At 50.4% G+C, this 20,182-nt stretch overlaps 2 protein-coding genes across 2 annotated transcripts in view; one reads left to right on the forward strand and one right to left on the reverse strand.

Moving 5' to 3' along the window:
• Positions 1 to 20,182, reverse strand: part of LOC135917042 (acid-sensing ion channel 5-like) — a 173,159-nt gene that overhangs the window by 59,966 nt on the left and 93,011 nt on the right. The window lies entirely within an intron of this gene.
• On the forward strand, positions 3,646 to 12,283 carry LOC135917034 (uncharacterized). The gene is made up of 4 exons (XM_065450520.1): positions 3,646 to 4,194; positions 4,463 to 4,720; positions 11,770 to 11,992; positions 12,046 to 12,283. The coding sequence occupies exons 1-4, from the start codon at positions 3,871 to 3,873 to the stop codon at positions 12,213 to 12,215; spliced, it is 975 nt and encodes a 324-aa protein (XP_065306592.1). The 5' UTR covers positions 3,646 to 3,870; the 3' UTR covers positions 12,216 to 12,283.

A 20,182-nucleotide genomic window follows, 5' to 3' on the forward strand; every position in this document is an offset into this window, starting at 1 on the left:
GTTTTTAAATGCCTTTAAAGCCTTCGTGTTGGCGCATGTTGTGTGACGTTGGAAACTGTGCCGACTGTGTCGCATGGGCCGTCTTGCTCCTGTGGCATCCAACGGTGCAGCAAGGGCGTTGCTGTTCAGTTGTGCTCTTCCCACTCGTGCGATAAAAGCGGCATAAACAAGAGAACGTCTGCAGAAGCTATATTCGGCTGACCGCCGTGACGCACATGGAAAAACGAAATAACGCGTATCGACATGTTCCGGCTCCTATAATCGCTTCCGGTGATTGCAGTACACAAAAGCGTGGCATCCAAGAATAGCTTCCGTTATTCTGAGGGAGCCGCGGCTAGGGGGCGCGAGTCATTTCGTCACCAGTGGGTGGCGCCAGGCTGCTATTGGTTCAGTAGCGATATTAAAGAAAATGAAGTGCAAATTTTCTACCGCACTGAAGGCGCACACATTTTGCCAGCTTCGTCATCCTGCGTTGGTGTCATCTTTCCGCCATGCTCATGAGCGACCTTGGCAAGCGGTTGCCATAGCAACGTAGAACGATACCGGAGTATGGTTTCATACAGCCGAAGCCGAAATGGAAGGCTCAGGACCACCGCTACAGATGTTAATTAAATAAACGTAACTTCCGAAACAGGGCGTGTCTCCACATTGATCGAATGCTAATCGCACAACCATCGAAAGTCATAGTGAGGTTATTGCGCCGTAACGTTTTAGTGAATTATGTCATAATCAAATTATATCGTAAATATGGGTGAGACAGGAAAATGTAGAGATTAGAAGGCGAATGAAAACCTTTGAGATAAAAGAATAAAAGAAAGAAAAGGTGAAGCATCGATTGGGATAGCAAATTACTAGACAGGGATACGAAGTAAGCATAGTACTTCTATCGGCCGTATAAATTCGTAAATATTCGCTTACTAAATAAATAAAAAAAAGCGCGAGCACAGGCAAACATCGATACATCTCGATACACTCGCTGTCAGAACGCTGGCGTGAGGAACAGTGGCAGCAGCCGCGAGCGAATCTACCTTCGGGCTGTCTCTCGCTTCAACGCTAAGCGGCGAGAACACAGCGCACACGAAGCTATCGGCCCTTGGCGCGACTAGACTCTGTGCCCATCGCAGGTCGCTTTCGAGAGAGGGCCCTCGCGGCCGCGCTCAGCCCCGCCATACACAGCCGCCGCCGGAGTAGAACGTCTCTCTCGGTGTGTTGCGCCGCGCGATGGAAGACAGCGCGCATTCTCCCAGCCTAGGCGACGTCGCGCCGCCATCCTATGCACGCTTTCACTCGCAGCGCACGGGGCGGGCGCGTTATTATTGCACTTTTTACGAAACATCACCGTGATGCCGACGCTGACAACGACGACGAAATTTCGCCTTTAATATCATATATCTGCCATCACAGTAATATTTTAAAAATAAATAAAGTTACGGAAGATACAATTTCGGAAAAGAAACAATGTTATCTTTTTGTGTATCTAATAATGTTATACGTTGCATTATAAAGACGTCCCTGTGACCCAGCCCAAAAGCGCCGTTAGTGCTGTTGCCCGGCAATAGTGTGGATCCGCTGCGGGGGGATCGGTCTAGAAATGGGTGGATTATTCCAAGTTAGCGAAAGCCCGAGCTGAAAAATGGCGCGTTTGCTTAATTACTTGCTTGTTCCTCAATTGTGGCGCTTACCCACTACAGGCGATTGGCCAAGAAGCCGGCGGTTAAATGTTATAGGGAAAGGTAAAGATAAAAATGGCTGGCACTAAGTTAGGGCCTCCCGGGTGCTTCCCCGCGCTTAGGGTAAGCTTCCTAACCGTGTTCCTCTAACTTAACGCGCGCTTCTCCGCATGACTTTGGACGCTCGGCTAGAATAGGTGCCGTGCGCAGCGAAGGCCGCGGTAGCCAGCCGCCGTGTATCGACGCGGACCGCGTTTTGTGCCATAACTTTTTACCTTGATTTTGTGAAAAGCGAGCGGCAAGAATGACGGCCTTGCGATATTTATCCGAAGACGATAGCTTCGAAAGGTATGCACGGTTTCTTCGACGAGCAAATGAACTTGTTTACGGGAAGGGACTCCGCCTTTGACTCCAGCCCGGCGTCTTACTGGCAGGCAGAATCCGCTGGAATACTACGACGAAGTGGATTTTCTAGCCCGGTAACGTTTTTCCAAGTGATCTGTTACAGCCATACTGGCAGATCTGCAGCTGCATTGTAACACTGACAACAGAGGAGAGCCACTGGCTGCTCTCTTGAAGGTCCGCATCGCACTGCGTTTTTACGGAACGGGTACCATTGTTGTAGGCGACCTTGTGTGTGTATCCCAACCCTCTGTGTACCGATGTATTTGGGAGGTGGCACAGCTGATATGCCTACGCATGTATACTAAGTACGTTCGGCTGCCAAACGCCAGTGAAGTGAGTGTAGTCATGACCAGGTCCTATTCAATCGGAGGATTCGCATCGATTGTACTCATATAACCTTTAAAAGTCCCGGTGGAGACGACGCAGAAGTCTTCCGAAACAAGGAAAGGGTATTCTCGGCGAATACACACACACGAAACAAAGCGCACGGAAAGAAGAGAAAGAAAGCGACGCCTGACTAGGCACTATATTACAGCCTGACCAACCGAACTCAAATGCTGCCATAGTTGCTAGACTGAGTTTTATTTCCTGCCATATGCGTCATTTTTGAACTATTTTACGTTATTAACCAAATAAATGGAATTTATGCCCTGGTATCGAAGTAGAAATGCAATTTTAACAGTGCCGGCAATTTACCTTGGAACTTGATTACAAATATTTTGCATTTTTATGCGAAGCATATTACGAGGGCTCAACCCAGCTCCTCAGGCGCGGCGGTGTCGCCTTGAATACCACGTGACACCGTGACGTCACGACAGAGGAGAAGTGGCTTTGGCTCAACTCTTGCAAGATGGGCTGGGTGGGAATCGAACCAGGGTCTCCGGAGTGTGAGACGGAGACGCTACCACTGAGCCACGAGTACGATGCTTCAAAGCGGTACAAAAGCGCCTCTAGTGAATGCGGTGTTGCCTTAGAAACGAGCTGTTTCTAAGGCTCAGGCGTGCGTCGCTTGCTCAAACGCACATTTCGTTGCCGCGCCGAACGCTGCGTTGCTCGACGCTCACCGCGTCCAATGCGGGGCGTCCAAGGCGAAGCAGAGTAGCGCATGAGTTGTTTCTTCGTCTAGCCGAACCAAATATAGCCAAGCAACAGCAGTTCACCAAGCTAAACAGTGGTTCAACAACTAAAATAAAGGCTAGTATGCTTCGCATCCTGGGCTTAACCTTACCTAAGCCACAGCCATTTTTTGTAAGTAATCTCGAAACCAAGAGCCCCTAACGTTACACTTCCTTTGGGGAGGTGCTCCTTCCGCAGGGAAGGCAAAAGGAAGCTTTTAGAATTTGCTGTGGCCTTCCGAGGGCGCCTAACGTTTAGGTAACATGGAGGACTCCTTGCGGAAGGTAGGGAAACGATCTAAGGTTAGGAGCATTTCCGAATCCGGCCCTTAAAATTAAATAGGGATGAAGTATAACGTCCACGTTAATTAAAACATGGATTTACGTGACAAATATAAAAATATTCTTTTCGTAATTATATATAAACAGCAAATTTTGTATTCTATTTTGGGTGGTATTAGACGGGTGAAGCTCCTCGTCTTTCTTCAGCTGTGAGCCTGCGCATATTCTTGGTCTTAGGCAGGCCTGTTTTGATTTACCTCGTCGCGTTTGACAGAGGTGTTTGTTGCGATGTTTCGGTGATACTCTGTCGCGTACGTTCCGTTTGAGTCACAACGCCGTCACACCCAGGAGGAACCGCCGCCTCGGCAAAGTATCCGCGCCGCGTTCCACAGGCCGCCATGGCGCCAGTCGCCGCCCTGATCCTGGCGCTGTGCTGGTGGACGGGCGACGCCGCGCCGGGTCAGCCGGCGGCCGCGTTGGCCTCGGCGCTGACGGTGCTCAAGCGGGCGGCGAGCGTCACGCCCAAGAACTTGAGCTTGGACGAGCGCGAGCCACTGCTCACGCTCACCTGCACCGTGGGGTACAGCAACTTTGGCGCCGTCTTCTGGACGCTTTACGACCGCGACCTGCGCGACATCGGCCACGTAGAGGAAACGAGCACGCTCATGGACGACGGCCGCACCATCGCCAAGGTGTCCGTGCTGCGCATCGGCGGGTGGCAGGCGAGTGCTTTCCTTTGACCGTGTTCTGCATAATTACGCATACTGGCAGAACGCGGCACTGGCTTACCTTTGTGCTCTTGGCACGTCGTGCCTATTCGGTCAGTGTTCGGAGAGCAAACACTCCCCTTGCGTCACAAAGTGATATAAGCGGACAAGACGCATTTCTGAACAGGAACTTATCTGCACAGGCTACCAACGTCAATTGTTCGTGCACGTTCATTTAGTGTTGCCGAGTTATCGTGAACGGCAACACGACGTGGCGGTGCAGGTGCTGCCCACCGAGTCAGGCGCGTACCCGTTCAAGTGCAACACGTTCGCCGACTTCAAGGTGGCCTCCGACACGGCCCTTGTCCACAGCCAGTTGACAGACACGTGCACGTCCTCGGATGGGAAGTGCGAGGCCCGGGGCGCTCGCTGCGTACAAGGACAGTGTGCATGCGTCGACGAACGCCACCCCTTGCGCCTGCGCTCCGTGCACACCGTATGCTGGCCCAAGGTCGGGCTCGGGGGCCAATGCTACTTCCAGGTTCGCCTTGTATCACTTGCGTCTACCGAGTCGAATCTTGACCGTGTCACACTCGAACGCAGCATCTAAGCTGGTGCCGCGTTCGAGCGTGCTCTTGGCTTATATGCAACCGCACCTGCGAACACGTTGCGCGGTGCTTGTGTTCAGCGGAAAGTGAGTGCAGTGTGGAGCAGCACGGTGAGCAGGGTCACCTTCACCGAGTGGCGGGGCTTGGGCTCATCTAGCTTTAGATACGAATCTGCGAGCAATACATAATAAACTTGAGCGCCAACAGAACGACACAAGGAGGCGGGACAAGGCGCTACTCTCGAATGACTTTTTACAGCGAATCTGTTCAGGGCTACTTCTCCCTGAATTGTGTTCATGTTTCTACACTAAACTCGAGCCTTCTCCTGCTCTTTCCACCGTATCCACGCTTATATCACGGCTTTCCTTGCCCGTCATCTCATTCGGCCCTCGCTCTTCTCCAAATTTCACTCTTGGAAATCGGGGCACCCCCCAGGGTTCAGTCCTCTCCCCCTTCTCTTGAACATCACCCTTTTCCCTATGGCACGCGCTCTCGCTACCATTCCTAACTTGTCCCATGCTTTCTACGGCAGTGACATCACACTCTAGGTGACCACCGGAAATATTTGAGAGATGGAGGCCATCTTCCAGGCAGGCGTGGTTGCCGGCCATGCTCGCGCAGCCGGGCTGGCCTGCTTCCCGTCAAAGTCGAAGCTTCTGCTCCTCCCGGCTCGAGGCACGGCCCCCGCCTCGCGTCATTATTGACGCGCACCCCGTCCCTTCTGTCTGCTGCCTCCGCGTTCTGGGTCTCCTTCTCCAATCCAACGGCAAACACACTGCCGTCCTTTCCCACCTAACTACCACCGTCCACCAGACCGTCCGACTTATTCGGCGTCTCCGGCACCACGGCATGCGCGAGCACGCCCTCCGTTGTCTTGTCCAGGCCTTCGTTCTCAGCCGCTTTGTCTGCTCCCTCCCCTATCTCTTTCTCTCTCGCGCCGAGGAAGACAACGTGAACTGTCTTATCCGTCAAGCCTACAAGTCGGCCCTTACGCTTCCCACCTACTCCCCCACTTCTCGTCTGCGGGCGATGAGCATCCACAATACTCGTTCAGAGCTTGTGGAGGCTCATCGCACGGCACAACTCGACCGCCTTTCTCGCACCCCCTCTGGTAGAGCCCTTCTCTCTTCTCTCCGCTTGACCCTTGCGTCCCCTGCCTGTGTAACCCACCCCTTACCCTCCTCTGTATCATGCATGCTTACTGTCAAACCTCTTCCCAAGAACATGCACCCTGACCATCACGCCGCCCGCCGCTCTGCCCGCGCCTCCACCCTCTGGCGCCAGTAGGCACACAGTAACGCGGTGTAAGTCGATGCGGCGTCATACAATTTCCACCCCGCCTACGCCGTTGCCACCACTTCCCATAAACTTTCTCCTCTCACCGTTGCTACTATACCTGCCAGACAGAGGAAAAGTAAACGCGAGTTAATCCTACGTGATTATCTACAGATACACAAAACACAGGAGACGAACTCTGAAGTATGTTTTGGGGTCTAGTCTTATACAGCACAATCTTGCAACAAGGCCAGGCAACGAATGTGGAATGCTACCTGGTATACTGTTGCGGCACGAACAAATGCATATGATCAAGAAGCTTTAGGGAATGCATAATGTCATGGACCACCCTATACAGTAACAAAAGGTGTGATTAAGTCTTGAATCTATAGGCGCGAGTTGAAGTATATTGGAGAAGGCTCAACTGCGGTCGCCAGAATGGCAAAATTGGTGCTTTAAGATATCAATTTATTCTGGATGCGTTCAATGAGGTCAAAATTAGATTTGCTCGTTGCACCCCGTCCTAGAGAGGCACACTCTAGTAGTTGGCGGCACACAGCAGAATTTCAGAAACACAATAGGCGAATGAAAATCATGCAATATACGGCATGCAATTCTAAGAGCGTGAAGGGCATGTTGTGTAATTATCTATATGAAGAGAAGCTTAGCAATTTATCGAAGTACACACCAAGATATTTCATTTTATCGACTCTAAGGAGTGGATCATCACGTAGGGTGTATCAAAATTTCACATGGGGCGTTTTCTGCATATAACTTAATGTCATAGTATTGGAAGCATTTAGGGGTACTTATTGTTTCTGCACCAGTTTGAGCGTGAAGAAATGTTTTTTTTGGAAGTCGATGTAATGGTGAACACTGTTCACACTCTCAAATAGTTTTAAGTTGTCGGCACACAAAGTCATGCTGTTCATTTATTAACATGCTCTTAGCACTAACAGAAACCAAGGAATCCAATGTCGATTCAAGCACTTTTGACGCACTGCAGAGGATAGATATAGGTCGGCAGTTAGTAACTGCACATCTAGCACCTGATTTGTGCATGGGCAATGTCCATGCTACCTTCCGAGTGCTAGAAAAGGTACTAGACTTTAGGGAACTATTGAAGATGTTTGTGAGAACAGGGAACAAGTATGCTTCCATACGTCTTAACCCTTTCAGATGCCACTTTATCCCGTTGATTCAAAAGTTGCTTTCCCCCAATCTCTTGCATTTTCAGAATCGTAGAAAGTCTACAGCTGCAGAAAATATTAAGAATTTTCAATTGTTTAGCGAATTTTGTCAAGTTTACAAAAACCATGCGCAAACTTACTACAGGAGCACAAAATATGAGAATATGTACTATTAGTGTTTTGAAAAGCTTGAAAAGCACTTATTTAGCCACTTGAAAATTATGCCTGGTGCATGATATTGTAAAAACAATGAAAGAAGTGAACCACACTTGCTCAATAACACAGCACGGCACACAAGCACACATTCGACGGGTGCACAACACACAGGAGTGCCAATTCAGTCTGGTTCCAAGGAAGGAGAATCCAAATGGCCAAGGGGGGTGAAGAGAAAGCTCTGTATGTCAGATATAATCATGGCGTTGTGGTGTCGAGCCATAGAGGCACGATGAGGGCTCGGGCTTTGCTGACCACTTGTTCAGACGAACTGAAGAAAGATTAGTGCTGTTCAAAGAGCCCTCAAGCACCCTGCAGTATAGACTAGTGCAATGTTGCGCTGGTATTGCAGGATGTGCTACTTTAGGGGTTTGAGGCAATCCTCGTAGGCTGGCACGAGCTTGCGACAACCGAAAAGACGAGAGTAGAGTCTGCGTGTTGCCCGGCGCTGAACAAGGTTAAGTTTGTTAGCGTCGCGAGTTTGGTACGGGAACTATACTGATGAGCAGTACTCAAGTCGTGACAGAATGATAGAAGCATAGAGTGCTCGGAAAACCTTACGTCATCAGGGAAGGGAGACACGGGACACAAACCCAAGAATGGGCCGATGCTTAGATACAGTACTGGTGACACATGCGGAAAAGTTGAGAGAAGAGCTAAATGTTACGCCCAGAATGGGAAGGTCCCGAACAGTCTTTATAGAAGCGCTCCATGGACGTAAGTTGGACGTGCAGCAGTTGTGGCTGATGCGCATGGCAGCACTTTTCGCAGTGCTACTACAAAGTTTGTTATTGTAGGTCCAGTCGTTCACCTTTACGGAATGTATTTATTGCAAGCACATATGCTGTGCATCGGCATACTGTTGTTGTGGAAGTGTTAATTTGTTAATCAAACACATTCTGCGCAGATGCATTAGTAACTTAGTTCTGAGTAGATCTTTGTCCTGACTGCAATTTATAGTATCGCAGCAAGAAATATTTTAGTAGAAGCTGAAGGGATTCCAGCAGTTTAAGCATACCGACTGCACTCACCCAATGCACTCACACCAGCTACACTTTCCATAAACAAAAAGTGAGATAAAAAATTAATTACACTTTCACTGACTCATTACTTGCTGCTTCTGAAGCAGGCCTCGAAGCAATCATGGTATACGCTGCTACATGCATAGGTCTTGCATGATGCAGGTCCTGCTATGCACTGCACACGAGGCACACGTTGCAAACAGATTTCTTTTTGCAGTGCTCAAGTATAAGGACACACTGAAACAAACATGACTGCGTTGTCACGTATGCTTCAGTGCGTCAGTGTTCTTGATTGCTACACGAGCTATTTATCTCCAACCATAGCCCAAAAGACGGGTGCACTTGAAAGAAGTGAGTGAAGGAGCGCAGCGAGCGCAGCATGAGCGCCAGCCGACCTTGGACCTTATACGGAACCTCATGGCGACGACGACGGCAGAAATGTGCCTGGAGTGTCCGCATAATTACTATCGCAATAAAATATTAGGCGTAACGTTAAGAGACAGGAAGAGAGCGGTGTGGACCAGACAGAAAACGGGGATAGCCGATATTCTGCTTGCATTGGAGCTGCGCAGGCCATGTATAGCGCATACAGTAGATAACCGGCGAACCGTTAGAGTTACAGGATCTAAGGGAAGGGAAGCGCTGTTGAGGAGGGCAGAGAATTAGGTGGCTTGGTGAAATTGGGAAACTCGCAGGCGCAAGTTGGCATCAGCTATGCCAAGACAGGGCTAATGGAATATTGCTGGGAGAGGCCTACGTCCTGCAGTGTACATAAAGAGCGGTTGATTGTGGCTATCATCCTCATATTATAAACAATGCTTCTAATCATTCTTGGGCAAGCGGTATTCCGGCTTCTTTACAATATCGCGGTCTCCTTAAAGCAAGCTTGATACGTGCGCATTTTGCAGTATCGCGCTAAGTGCAAACCTGTTCCTGTCGGTCAAAACCGCTTGTGCTTTCTTCAAGCGCTCATTAAAATGTCCCGGAAACACTGACAAAATTCTGGAAAGCCGCCGTAGCTCATTGCTGCTACAAAGATATGTGAGCAATCTCGAAGGCTTGTTTTTAGCAATGCTGGCGCTGGGAGGATGGCGACATATCATGCCTACCATATTTATACGTCATGGTGTTTGTTGGCGAGGAAGCACTCTGGAGCTTTCTCTGCACCGTGTCGGTGAGTCGGCGAACCCTGTGGAATGCGCCATTTTGTTGATGTCTTTAGAATCACGCAACGCAAACAATTGCTGTGTAGTTAAGTGAATTCCAAGACCAGCTATGCTTCGCGTTGACACCGGTTTCGGAGGCCTTGCTTCAGAAACTGAAAGGCAAGCGGCGCGATAGCAACTGCGCTTGTGTCACGCAACTGCCTGAAGTAGTAGTGTATTGACATAGGGTTTCTCCTAAATTGAAAAACGTGGCAAATACATACCATATTCCAGTTGTTTTTTCTGCAGCTTTAAAACTGTCAAGGTTGTGCAACAGCGCACCCCAAAGGATTAAGAAATTGGATTGCGAAAATGAACATGTAATGTTTGTAGAATCTACTGTTGGTAGAGTTCTTAAGACACGCTTGATACCTGGCAATGTTTAAACGTTGGCCGAACTGGCTGCTTTTTAAACGAGCGTCTAAAATAAACAAGAGTGCAGGGCAGGAACAGGCTCGCGTTCAGCACACAACTGTGAAATGTGTCAAGGAAACTGCAGATATTGAAAAGGAGCCCGAGAATTATGAGAAGCACTTTACACAAGGTCACTTGGATCAAAGATGCGTCAAGGTTTATTCTATTTTTCTGCGCAACACGACGTTTTGTTTTTTAGACATTTTTTGTGTGACATAGTCCTCTTGATCGGTCTGTCGTGATGGCTGGTCAGCGCGTCCTCCTTATGTGTGCACTTCTTAGGTGTTGGTGTACCGTCGTAAAGATGCCAATTGTGAGTAGCGCCTTGTGTTGTCTGCTTCCTAAACTGAAATTCAATTCTGCAGTTTTGCGTGCCCAAACAATGGGCTCACTACGAGGCACGCCATAGCAGCATGAGACTCCGGACCAACCATTCGAATGGACCGCATTTTGGCGAGAGCCAAAATGCGGTCCATTCGGTCCACTGTGCGTGGTCCACTGTGCGTGGTCCACTGTGCGTGGTCCACTGTGCGTGTACGACTCGACCGCATTTTGGCGAGAGCCAAAATGCGGTCAGAAATTCAAGGGGCGGCCTTGTGTTTATCAGCCCGACGCACTAAGCCACCGTGGTGTCTCCTTGTGCTAAAGTTCATCGTGAGTACGCACCGACTAGCCTGTCAATGAATAAAGCCTAACTGGAAGCAATGAACTGTTTAACTTTCAAAGTCCTGACTTATTATAAGTCTGGCTAACCTGAGAACGTTAAGCCCTATTTTAGCACCTTCTATATAGTGCATTGAAGTTTCCCGCCGAATTTCATACGATTGGTGATATGATTACGTGCATCTTGCATTGCAGTCTTTTCACATCGCACAGAGCGCCGTATAATCATTGCAGATTCGAGAGTTGGAAGTTTTGGTCTCTATAATCGAGGCAAAGAAAACGTGAAAACGGAGATCATTTAGGAGCAAGATAGCTTCGATTTTCATTTTCCAACGTGACCGTTTTCATTGCTCCTCGAAGAGTGTTGAAGCTTTCGAGACAATTGAGTCGCGCAGCGCTTTTTGCCCACCGCCTCTACACAATCAAATATCGTTCGAAGCGCCAGTCGCTCAGTGGTAGAGGGAAGGCTCCCACATAACGAAAGGCGCAAGGAGTGCAGCCACTTTCCTGACAAAATCATCATCCAGAAAATGTTACATAGAATCTTCCACAAGGATTTTACATTGGAACTCACTGGCCATCGGTCATGTCGGTTAAGTCGCGGAAGCTGTACAAAATCCGCATCGGTCAAGCGAGACGCCGAGAGATGGCTGCTCTTCCGTCGTGCAGTCAGCATTGAGTATTCTGCGGCCAGAAGACACCGATGACGGCAATGGAAAAGTACGCGACTCATTGCATGTTCACTTCGGCCGCCACGCTTTTGTTCATCTTTCTGAAAACGACACTGCTGGGCAGCGTTGCGACCACATCATGGCTGCCTACCATCCGCTGGTTGTGCGATTGGTGCCTTTTATCGTTGTGAACAAGGAGGCGCAGATTGTCGGCGGCGACGAGTTGGCGAGAATATTCTGACCACGCGCCTGCGCGCTGGCGGGCTTGTTACTTGCAAACGCATGCTCTGCGTGCAGCATTCCGGTTGGTGACGCTCGAATAATCGCAGGAGCAGTGCAGCGCGTCGCACAGCGAGTGCGTGGTGAACCTGGGCTGGTGCGCGTGCCGCGAGGGCTACGGCCGCTCGGCCGACCGGCTGGGCTGCGAGGAGGCGGCGCCCGGCGGCCTGCGGGCGCGCTGCGCGAAGCACGCCGACTGCCGGCCGGCGCGCTGCGTGTACAGCCACTGCGAGTGCCCCGGCGGGACGCTGGTCGCCACCCGGGACGCGAACGGTGAGTCTCGCCTCGGCTTCCTTCGCACCGGCAGTGAGTGCCGCTCCTCGCAGAGTGCCTGAACGCGACCGCGGTTCCGTTGGCGTCTCCCGAGAAGATGGCGGCGCGCGTCGTCGCACCCTGGTACTCGGCGCCCGTTCCGGCCATGCAGGAAGCGCCCGAGACGCCCTCGTTCGGCAAGCCGCACAAGCATATTCGCGACTCGCCCGTTGCCGACGACTGACGAAAACATCGAGCGCACCGCGCCATTGGCTAGAAGGAGAATAAAATTCGAGGGGCACTTGGTTATTATCCCTGCGTGGATCAAAGCATTGCGGCCGCGTGAGCGGAAGCGCCGCGACGTGACCACGGTGTTCGTCACGAGGTACGCACTACGCAAGGTCACGGGTTCGACTACCACCGAAGGTCGAGGGTTCATCTGTGACCAAATATCGTGGGTTAGAGTGTCTTGACTTCGCCCTAATTAACACGAAAGGTCGTGAGTTCGACCCCAACCAAAGGTCGAAAGTTCGTAGCCTTTTTGGACCACGGCGTTGTCACGCCAACATCGCCAACGCCGAATTTTTGCGCCTCAGAAGCCACGTAATGCTTGCGTATTAAAAGTAATTCGAAGAATGTCAGGCATGCGTGGCAGCCGCAGCGCTACCAAGTCCCAACATTCGTTACGCGAGATGAACCTGTTTGTCCCTTTCGGGACAAATCCTTCCAGAATGAGCAATACTACAGAACGCCCGTTTGGTGTTCATGCATGGGGCACCTACCTCTTCACTACCGTCATCTGCGGTGGCGGATCTCGAAAGCGCCTGAATTTCGCGGTGACTATACCCCTGAAAGTGCGTACACGTACTTTTGCACAGGATTCCCAGTATGCAACCTTGTGGTGCCATGCTTTCGTCGCGACTCGAGAGCGGTAGAGGCGAGCGCCACGGCCAGCAAAAGGAGCCCTGCTCGCCACATCGTTGTCGATCGTACACCTGACTGAAATTCCCTGGCTTGTTATGTCCACTTGGTGTTTGAGCGTGCCACGCACGTTACTCTGCTCATACTCCGCGGTTCTCAGCCTGGGAGGACCAATAACTCTGTTTGAAAGTGCTGTGGAGGTGTATATCGTGACTTTGACAATGACAATGATGTTTATTTGCATCAGTACATAGTACATGACGCAAGGGGCATGCAGAAAAAGCTGCCACATGGACAGCTTGACGCAGCGGCAGTCCCCCGCATTGGCGTTTGCGCCACTGCGGGGGCCTGCAAGGCGAATAGCTTGATTTGGCTCTTTCGTCCGTTCATATTGTCGGTAGTGGGGCTTGCACTACCGATACAGAGGCGTCGATGCAAAGAGCGCGTGCTCACGCATTGGCGCGTCCATCACCAACGCTAAACACGTGAGAACCTCCTTTGCGAATACTATACTACTATGTATGGCATTTGCAGCGGTAAATATTTAGTCTAATTTCGTTAAGCAACCAGGGCTATTGCGGAGGTTACGATGACAGGTATGTACATTATGGCGACAATACAAAGCTAGAATTACGCTTCGTTGCAGACATGTCTTCGAGTGTCGAACCGTTCCGGTTTTCGTTCTGGCTCAGCGTAAATAGTTGTCCCGTCTATCGCGCTGCACAGTAGTCAAATAAACTAAAAGATATATGCGTGCTCTTCTGCCCACAAGTAGGTACAAAATCCAACGGAAATGTTGGAATGTATTTGAAGGGAGGCGTTGGTGAAGTGTTTTAATTAATGCTATACAACCAAATGCGACGCGTACAATGTTGAAAATAAAAAGAATAATGACAGCTCAGTTGCTGTCATGATGATCAAACGTCCGGGTCCCAGTCGTTGTTTTGCTGCATTTCATGTAGTCCCGAAACCCACCCTGTCGTCTGGCCCTCGAGTTCCGGCAACTCGGCACCAAGAGCCGCTTCGGCCGGTGGGTCATCACCAAGGCTAATTGCTGCACCTGCAGCATCTCGAGCTCGTCTTAGCGGCGAGGCTCGTATGAGTTCGACAGCGCAATACGAAATACGCTCAAAGACGCGGAACGGACCACAGCTTTCGAGTACGGTAAGCGTTACCAAGACACGCTTGCGCCTCGCCTCCGAGCAGCATCCACCAATCGTTCCTGTCTCCGTGGACTCCACCGCGAGTCCTACAGCACAAAATGCCTCGCCACCGTACCCAGCTTGCCGTTCCGCCTCGCCTGGAGTGTGGGCGTCGTTCTCCCGCGTTGCCCAGCCAAAGCGGCATGTCGCCATCTTTTCTGGAGAGCGGCGCGAGTGGCAAGGCTTTTGGGGCCATTGCCAGGCAAGCATTCACCGCAATGGCTCGCTATCCAAGGTAGATAAATTTGAATATCTGCAGACCTATACCTGTCCAGGCCAGCTAAGACGGCAATTTAGGGTATTTGCCTCGCCGAGGCGAACGACGATGTCGCTATCAAGTTGCTGTCTGACCGGCCGTTGCGACATGCTGGTCGATGACCACCTGCACCATCTACTCGCAATGGCACCCATTCGTAGCTGAGCATATCTCGACAATTAAGTTTCGAAGTCTTTGTGATGAGGTCACTTTGCGCATAAGCGCACTGGAGGGCCTTGGCGTTCCACCAGAGGAGTATGCTGCTGTTCTGCGACGCTTCGTCTTGAAGGCCTTAGCACCTGACCTTGGTACCATGTACCGGCTGCGGCTTGAGGAGGCTTGTTCGTTGAACCACGCTGACACGACAGTGACTACGGAAGTCACAGCAAGGAAAACATGACCTTCCCACGAATTCAAGTCGAGGCAAGGGATGAAGGCTGTCTAGACCAAGCCAGCTGATATGCAAGCCAGCGGCATCAGCAGTGTGAATCGCGATGTACCCGCCCTCTGCAGTGGCTCTATCAACTGAAGTAAGAACGCCGTACACGCGTCTCTGCCTCCTGTGCAACGCATCGGACCATGCAGTTTAGGGGTCTCCACGTCGCTCACTTCAGAAGATAAACGCAGGAAACTTCAGGTGCGCAGGCGGCAATTGCTGCCGCTGCGCCAAGCGCAACCACGTCGCCAATGAATGTCGAAGCGCCAGAAATTTGCGATGTCCTTACTGTGCTGGACAATCACTTGACGTCACTTTGCAACGTATGTACTCCGAGTCAAAACCAATCAAAACGCCTGGGAAACGCGTCTGCACCGTCCACCCAACGGACAAGCAGCCGGAATCGATCGACACACCACTCCAGCGACATCCGTGTCTACGAGTGACACCCAACTCATGCCCGTATTCCTAAAGACGGGCTTGGGCTGTCGCACCAGCGAAGTCAATTTCGCTGCGTTTCTTTTTAGAAAGGGGCAGTGGGCGCACTTTCGGCATGATGTTGCTCAAGCATTCAATTGTCCTCTTCAACGCGTTGAATACCTTCGGGAAAACCCTGTGACCCTTACATGTAAGCGAGTGTCCGTTCCACTTCGGAGCCAGCACAGTACCAACGAGACCACTATATATGCCCTCCAAGTGTAGGAAATCTTCGCGGTAACCAGCCCACCAGCGGATGGCGCGATCATCACCATGATGACAGACCTCAGTCTTGTTCGCGCTGATGCAAGCGCTGAAGGAGCTACTTTCTGAGAAAACGAGATCAGCATTCTCAATGGCACCCACATCTAGCGGGACGTTGTAACTGGCCAGATATCTCGATTATCACCTAAAGTGACTGCCGTCGAAACCCGTTTTTGATGGACGGTCCAGGTAACCCTTCCCGACTTCTCTAAAAGTTGAACTGTAAAAAGCACGTCTCTGGTCATTGGTGCTGGAGACCCTTTCAGAGACGATGCGCCATTGAAAGCAGACAGACAGTTCTTTGATGCTGCACCTGAATACAGTTGACATACGAGACATTACAGAGAAAGGTAACGAATACAAGCACAAATCTCCCCTCGTCATGGAAGGGCACAGGACAACGCCGCAGCTCTTTCATCGTTTACCAAGGTTCCGTACAAGAGTGCTCCTGTTCAGAGAACAAGCCATCACCATGTCTGAGAAAGACGGCAAGAAAGGCGGCACGGACAAGGAAAACAAGGGAAAGGCAAAGAACAAAACAGACTTCAAGAGACAGGAGAGTTGCAAGGTTAACGATCATGGAACGCCGCCTAAAGCAGCCTCCATGGACGCTTCTAAGAGAGAGAGAGAGAGGATAAACTTTATTCAAGAACCCCGGTCCGGGTTCGCCCGCTTTGTTCTAGTTGTCTGCCAAGCCGAGCGTCGTGATGAGCTCGATCATGGCACGTACGTAGTCGGGGGAGGAGTCCGCCAGCCACTCCTCAAGCGTCGTAGGTCTACGGATGGGTGAGAGTTTGGCAAGGCTAGCCTGAATAGCGAGACGGCTCCCCGGACAATCCCACAGAATGTGAGCATTATCCGGGAAGCCGCCACATGCCATGCAAGCAGGTTTACCAGGCAAACCTTGTATGTAGTGTTGGAAGTGTGGGGACAAGAGAGAGTGCGTCTGTGCACGCCTCCATAGTACCGCCTCTCTTCGATTCATGTGTGTATCCGCTTGTGGATACTTCATGGAGTTGTTTAGTAAATCATCAAGTTTTTCGTGCCTTTCCGCCCGCGCGAAGGCATATTGCTCATTTAGACTCAGTGGGTCCGGCCACCACAGAGGAGGGCCCGGGAGATTTGCGCGGGATGTGGCATGTGCCACTTCGTTCCCTCTGATCCCCGTGCACGTGACTCGGAATCCACTGAATCCGCACTCTAATGTTAGGGTGTGCGTTGAGGTGCGTTGTTAATGCTGAGTGTAGTGCCGCGGAAACGTTTCTGGCGGCGAGTGCCCTGCATGCAGCCTGGCTATCTGTTCGAATGAGCAGATTTCGTTCGTGTGGATTTGGCATGGTCGCGGCTTCCACGATAGCTGTAAGTTCCGCTTGATGTTGTGACGTAATATTGCAGTGTAGGCCCCATGATAAAGGTGTAGAGTCGGTTGCCACCCCTGTGCAGAAGCCTCGATTATTTGGAGAGGCGTTCGTGTATAGGATCCAGTCGTCGGTGTCGTCCTTGAGGTGTAGTGCTCGACTTTGTCGTCTTTCTGGTTGTGTGTCTGCCCCCATATTTCGAGGTATTGGGTCGACGGTAATATGGTCTAGCGTGTCCCACGGGGGATATTGTTGTTCCCTGTCTGGGAATTGTGGGATATCGTAGCCTAGATCACGCATAAATGCCCGTCCCTGTCTAGATAGCTTCAGGCGACTAAATTGTGCCTCTTGGTGGAGTTGTTTCAGCTCATCCAGTTTAGGCAGCACTGCCGTCTCATCAACTCGGTTGGATGGCGAATATGCAGGGGTGCCTAGAATAACTCTCGTTATCTGCCGGAGCATGGTTTCAAGTTTGCCTTTTTGTGTTTTGGTGACTTGTAAGTATGGATATTGGTACATTATTCGAGGTATAGCCAGGGCCATGGTGAGTCTTTTGAGCTGGTGCTCTTTGATACCTTTCACCCTTTGTGTTGTTCTTGTAAGTAGCCTCTTGACTTCATGGAGCTGCCGAATTGTTTGCCGCACCCAAACGTCGGCCTTACCATTGTCCTGCAGCCAAAAGCCCAGGACCTTGATATACGTTTTTCTCGGGACAATATCTTGGTTCACTTGTAGTGTTATTAGTTTTCGTCCCTCTTCTGCCTGCGGTTCTCTTTGGTTGGTTACCACTATGTGCTCGCACTTGGCACTGGACAGGGCGAGGCCCCTTTCTTGAAGGTATAGCGCCGTGACATTAATACCTGTAGGCAGTGTCTCTTGAATTTCAGCTGGAGATCCTCTGCTGGCCCAGAGCGTAATGTCGTCCGCATAAATTGTAAAGTGAAGGTCTTCTACACGCCTCAAGAGAGTTGGCAGCTTGCTTAATGCTAGCGAGAATAGTGTGGGTGAAAGAATCGACGCTTGGGGTACACCTCTTGTCAAGTACCTTTTTTCGGACTCTTCTTCGTTTACCTTCACGGTAACTGTGCGGTTTGTAAGAAACCCTTTTGCGTAGTTGTAAAGCTTTTGACCTGGTTGTATGGTTTGCAGTCCTTCGAGTACCGCTTCATGGGTAACGTTATCAAATGCTCCTTTGATATCCAACCCCACTACGGCTCTGAGTTGGCTGCTGCTCTGTGCTCTGTATATTTCTTGTATGGCAAGCATCGCATCCTGTGTGCACATGTGCTTTCGAAAACCAATGACTCGAGGATCGATAGAAGTGCAACTTTCCTGCTGCCATAGGAGTCGTGTTAGGGCCATTCGTTCCATAATCTTTCCCGGACATGATGTTAAAGAAATGGGGCGCAGGTGGCTGATGGCGCATGGGGTCTTATTGGGCTTTGGTATTGGGATCACAGTAGCCATTTTCCAGGTCTCCTGTATGTCACCGCTTTCCCAAGCTTGGTTTATGATAGCCAGAAGCTGTTCCAGTTGTGTGTCTGGCATATTGCGTAGCATCTTGTTTGTGATGCCATCCGCTCCAGGTGTCGTGTGTCTTTTACTTGCATTGATGGCTGCTTTAAGCTCCCCAATTGTAAATGGCTGGTCTGCAGGTACCTCGCCGCAATCTTGTGTGGATGGTAGTTGTCGCTGATCTTTCTGTAAGGTGGCCGAAGGAAAGAAATGGCTGGCTATTTCTTCTGCGAGATCGTGCGCTCCGATTTCCTCCCTTAGTTGGATTGCCTCCAGGTGGTTCTTTCTCCTGGGTTGCCCAAGAAGCACCCGAAAGAGCGACCAGGCTCGGCTTGTGTGCATGTTGTTTCCGGCTTGCTCGCATATCTGCATCCAGTTGTCAGTTGCGAGTTTGTCGGCGTATTCTTGCGCCTCCTTGGTGATGATATCTATACGGCATTTTAAGCGCTTGTTCAGCTTGTTCTTTCGCCATTTTCCAAGTAGCTTGTGCCTATTGTCCCATAGATTGAGTAAGTGTCTGTCTATTTGCGGGTGGTCTTCAGTTCTTTGCACTGTCTTGGTTGTGCACGGTGCGTAGTGTTTTCGCCCATTCTTCCGGGTTATCAGAACGCGCTCCTTGGAGAAGACTCCTGAAAGCGTCCCAGTCTGTGATATTTGTGGCTGTAGTGCGATTTCCTTTAGTCGTGCATTGCTTCTGTGGTACGGGAATGCTTATTTCTATGATGCTGTGATCACTACCCAACGTTTCCCTGGTGTTTTTCCACTCCACTTCCTTAGCTGTCCGGCCCCAGGTCAGGTCTGGGTTTGTGTCTCTTTCCACTGAATTTCCCATACGAGTGGGAGTTTCTATGTCATTCAGAAGCGATAGGTGGGCATCACTTGCATTTCGTAGGAGCTGCCTTCCATTTGGCGTACTATGATTGTAGCCCCACGCCTCATGGTGGCTGTTAAAGTCGCCTACCCATAGCAAGTCCTTCTTGCCATGCTCTTTGAGCAAGCTCGTCCATGCTTTGCGATAAGCCCCTCCTTTAGGAGTACGGTAGGTGTTAATAATGGTTAAGTCGTATCGTTTGAAGAAGCGGCATTTAACCAATACGCTTTCCTCTTCCCCGTTGTTCATATGACTGAGGTCCTCGTGTAAGGCCGTATGTTGATTTGCCACCAGTGTCACCGTCATTGTAGGATAACTAATCGGATCATCATTGGTTCGCCTTCGGGACCGGTGTGTAATACTTGGATTGTGGTAGGCCGTGTAACCCGGTAGGGAGATCGGTGCATTGGTCTCCCGAAGAGTAATTACGTCCGGCTTATGCGCAGTGTGTGTGAGGTATTGTATTAGAGAGTTCTTTTTACAGCGTATTCCTCTACAATTCCATTGCCATACAGTAACAGCCATTTCGTGTAGTGAGTTACGTTTGCTGTCATTAATCTCCATAATTGCTAGAATGACCTTGTTTATAGGGGTGCGCTTCCTCCCTGGCGGGAAGTCGTTTTCTAAAGGTTCGTTGTAAAGTTTCCACGCTTTGCGTTAGCGCGGCAAGTTGTTGTGTAATAGCAACGAGTTGTTTTTGCATTTCCGCTGCTATTCTGTCGCGTTCTGCATCTTCTTTTTTTGAAATCTACTTGTTCTTTTCGAATTTCTGCTATCTCATTGAGAATGTAGGCAAGCGTGCTGTCATTGGTTGTTTCGTGGGTTGCGTTTCGCTGTGTTCCTGTATGCAGCTTTCCTGACCATGATTCTTGTCTTGCATGTGAGTGAGTGGGGTTGTGGGGAGGATTAGT

The sequence above is a fragment of the Dermacentor albipictus genome, chromosome 6 (assembly GCF_038994185.2).
Source record: "Dermacentor albipictus isolate Rhodes 1998 colony chromosome 6, USDA_Dalb.pri_finalv2, whole genome shotgun sequence".
NCBI classification, from domain to species: domain Eukaryota; kingdom Metazoa; phylum Arthropoda; class Arachnida; order Ixodida; family Ixodidae; genus Dermacentor; species Dermacentor albipictus.

Excerpts from the sequence above, each read along its gene's own strand:
- LOC135917034 (XM_065450520.1), top strand. The coding sequence starts at position 3,871 with ATGGCGCCAGTCGCCGCCCTGATCCTGGCGCTGTGCTGGTGGACGGGC. Across the intron at positions 4,195-4,462 it reads TGCGCATCGGCGGGTGGCAG|GTGCTGCCCACCGAGTCAGG; the intron begins GCGAGTGCTTTC and ends GTGGCGGTGCAG. Across the intron at positions 11,993-12,045 it reads CGCCACCCGGGACGCGAACG|AGTGCCTGAACGCGACCGCG; the intron begins GTGAGTCTCGCC and ends CGCTCCTCGCAG.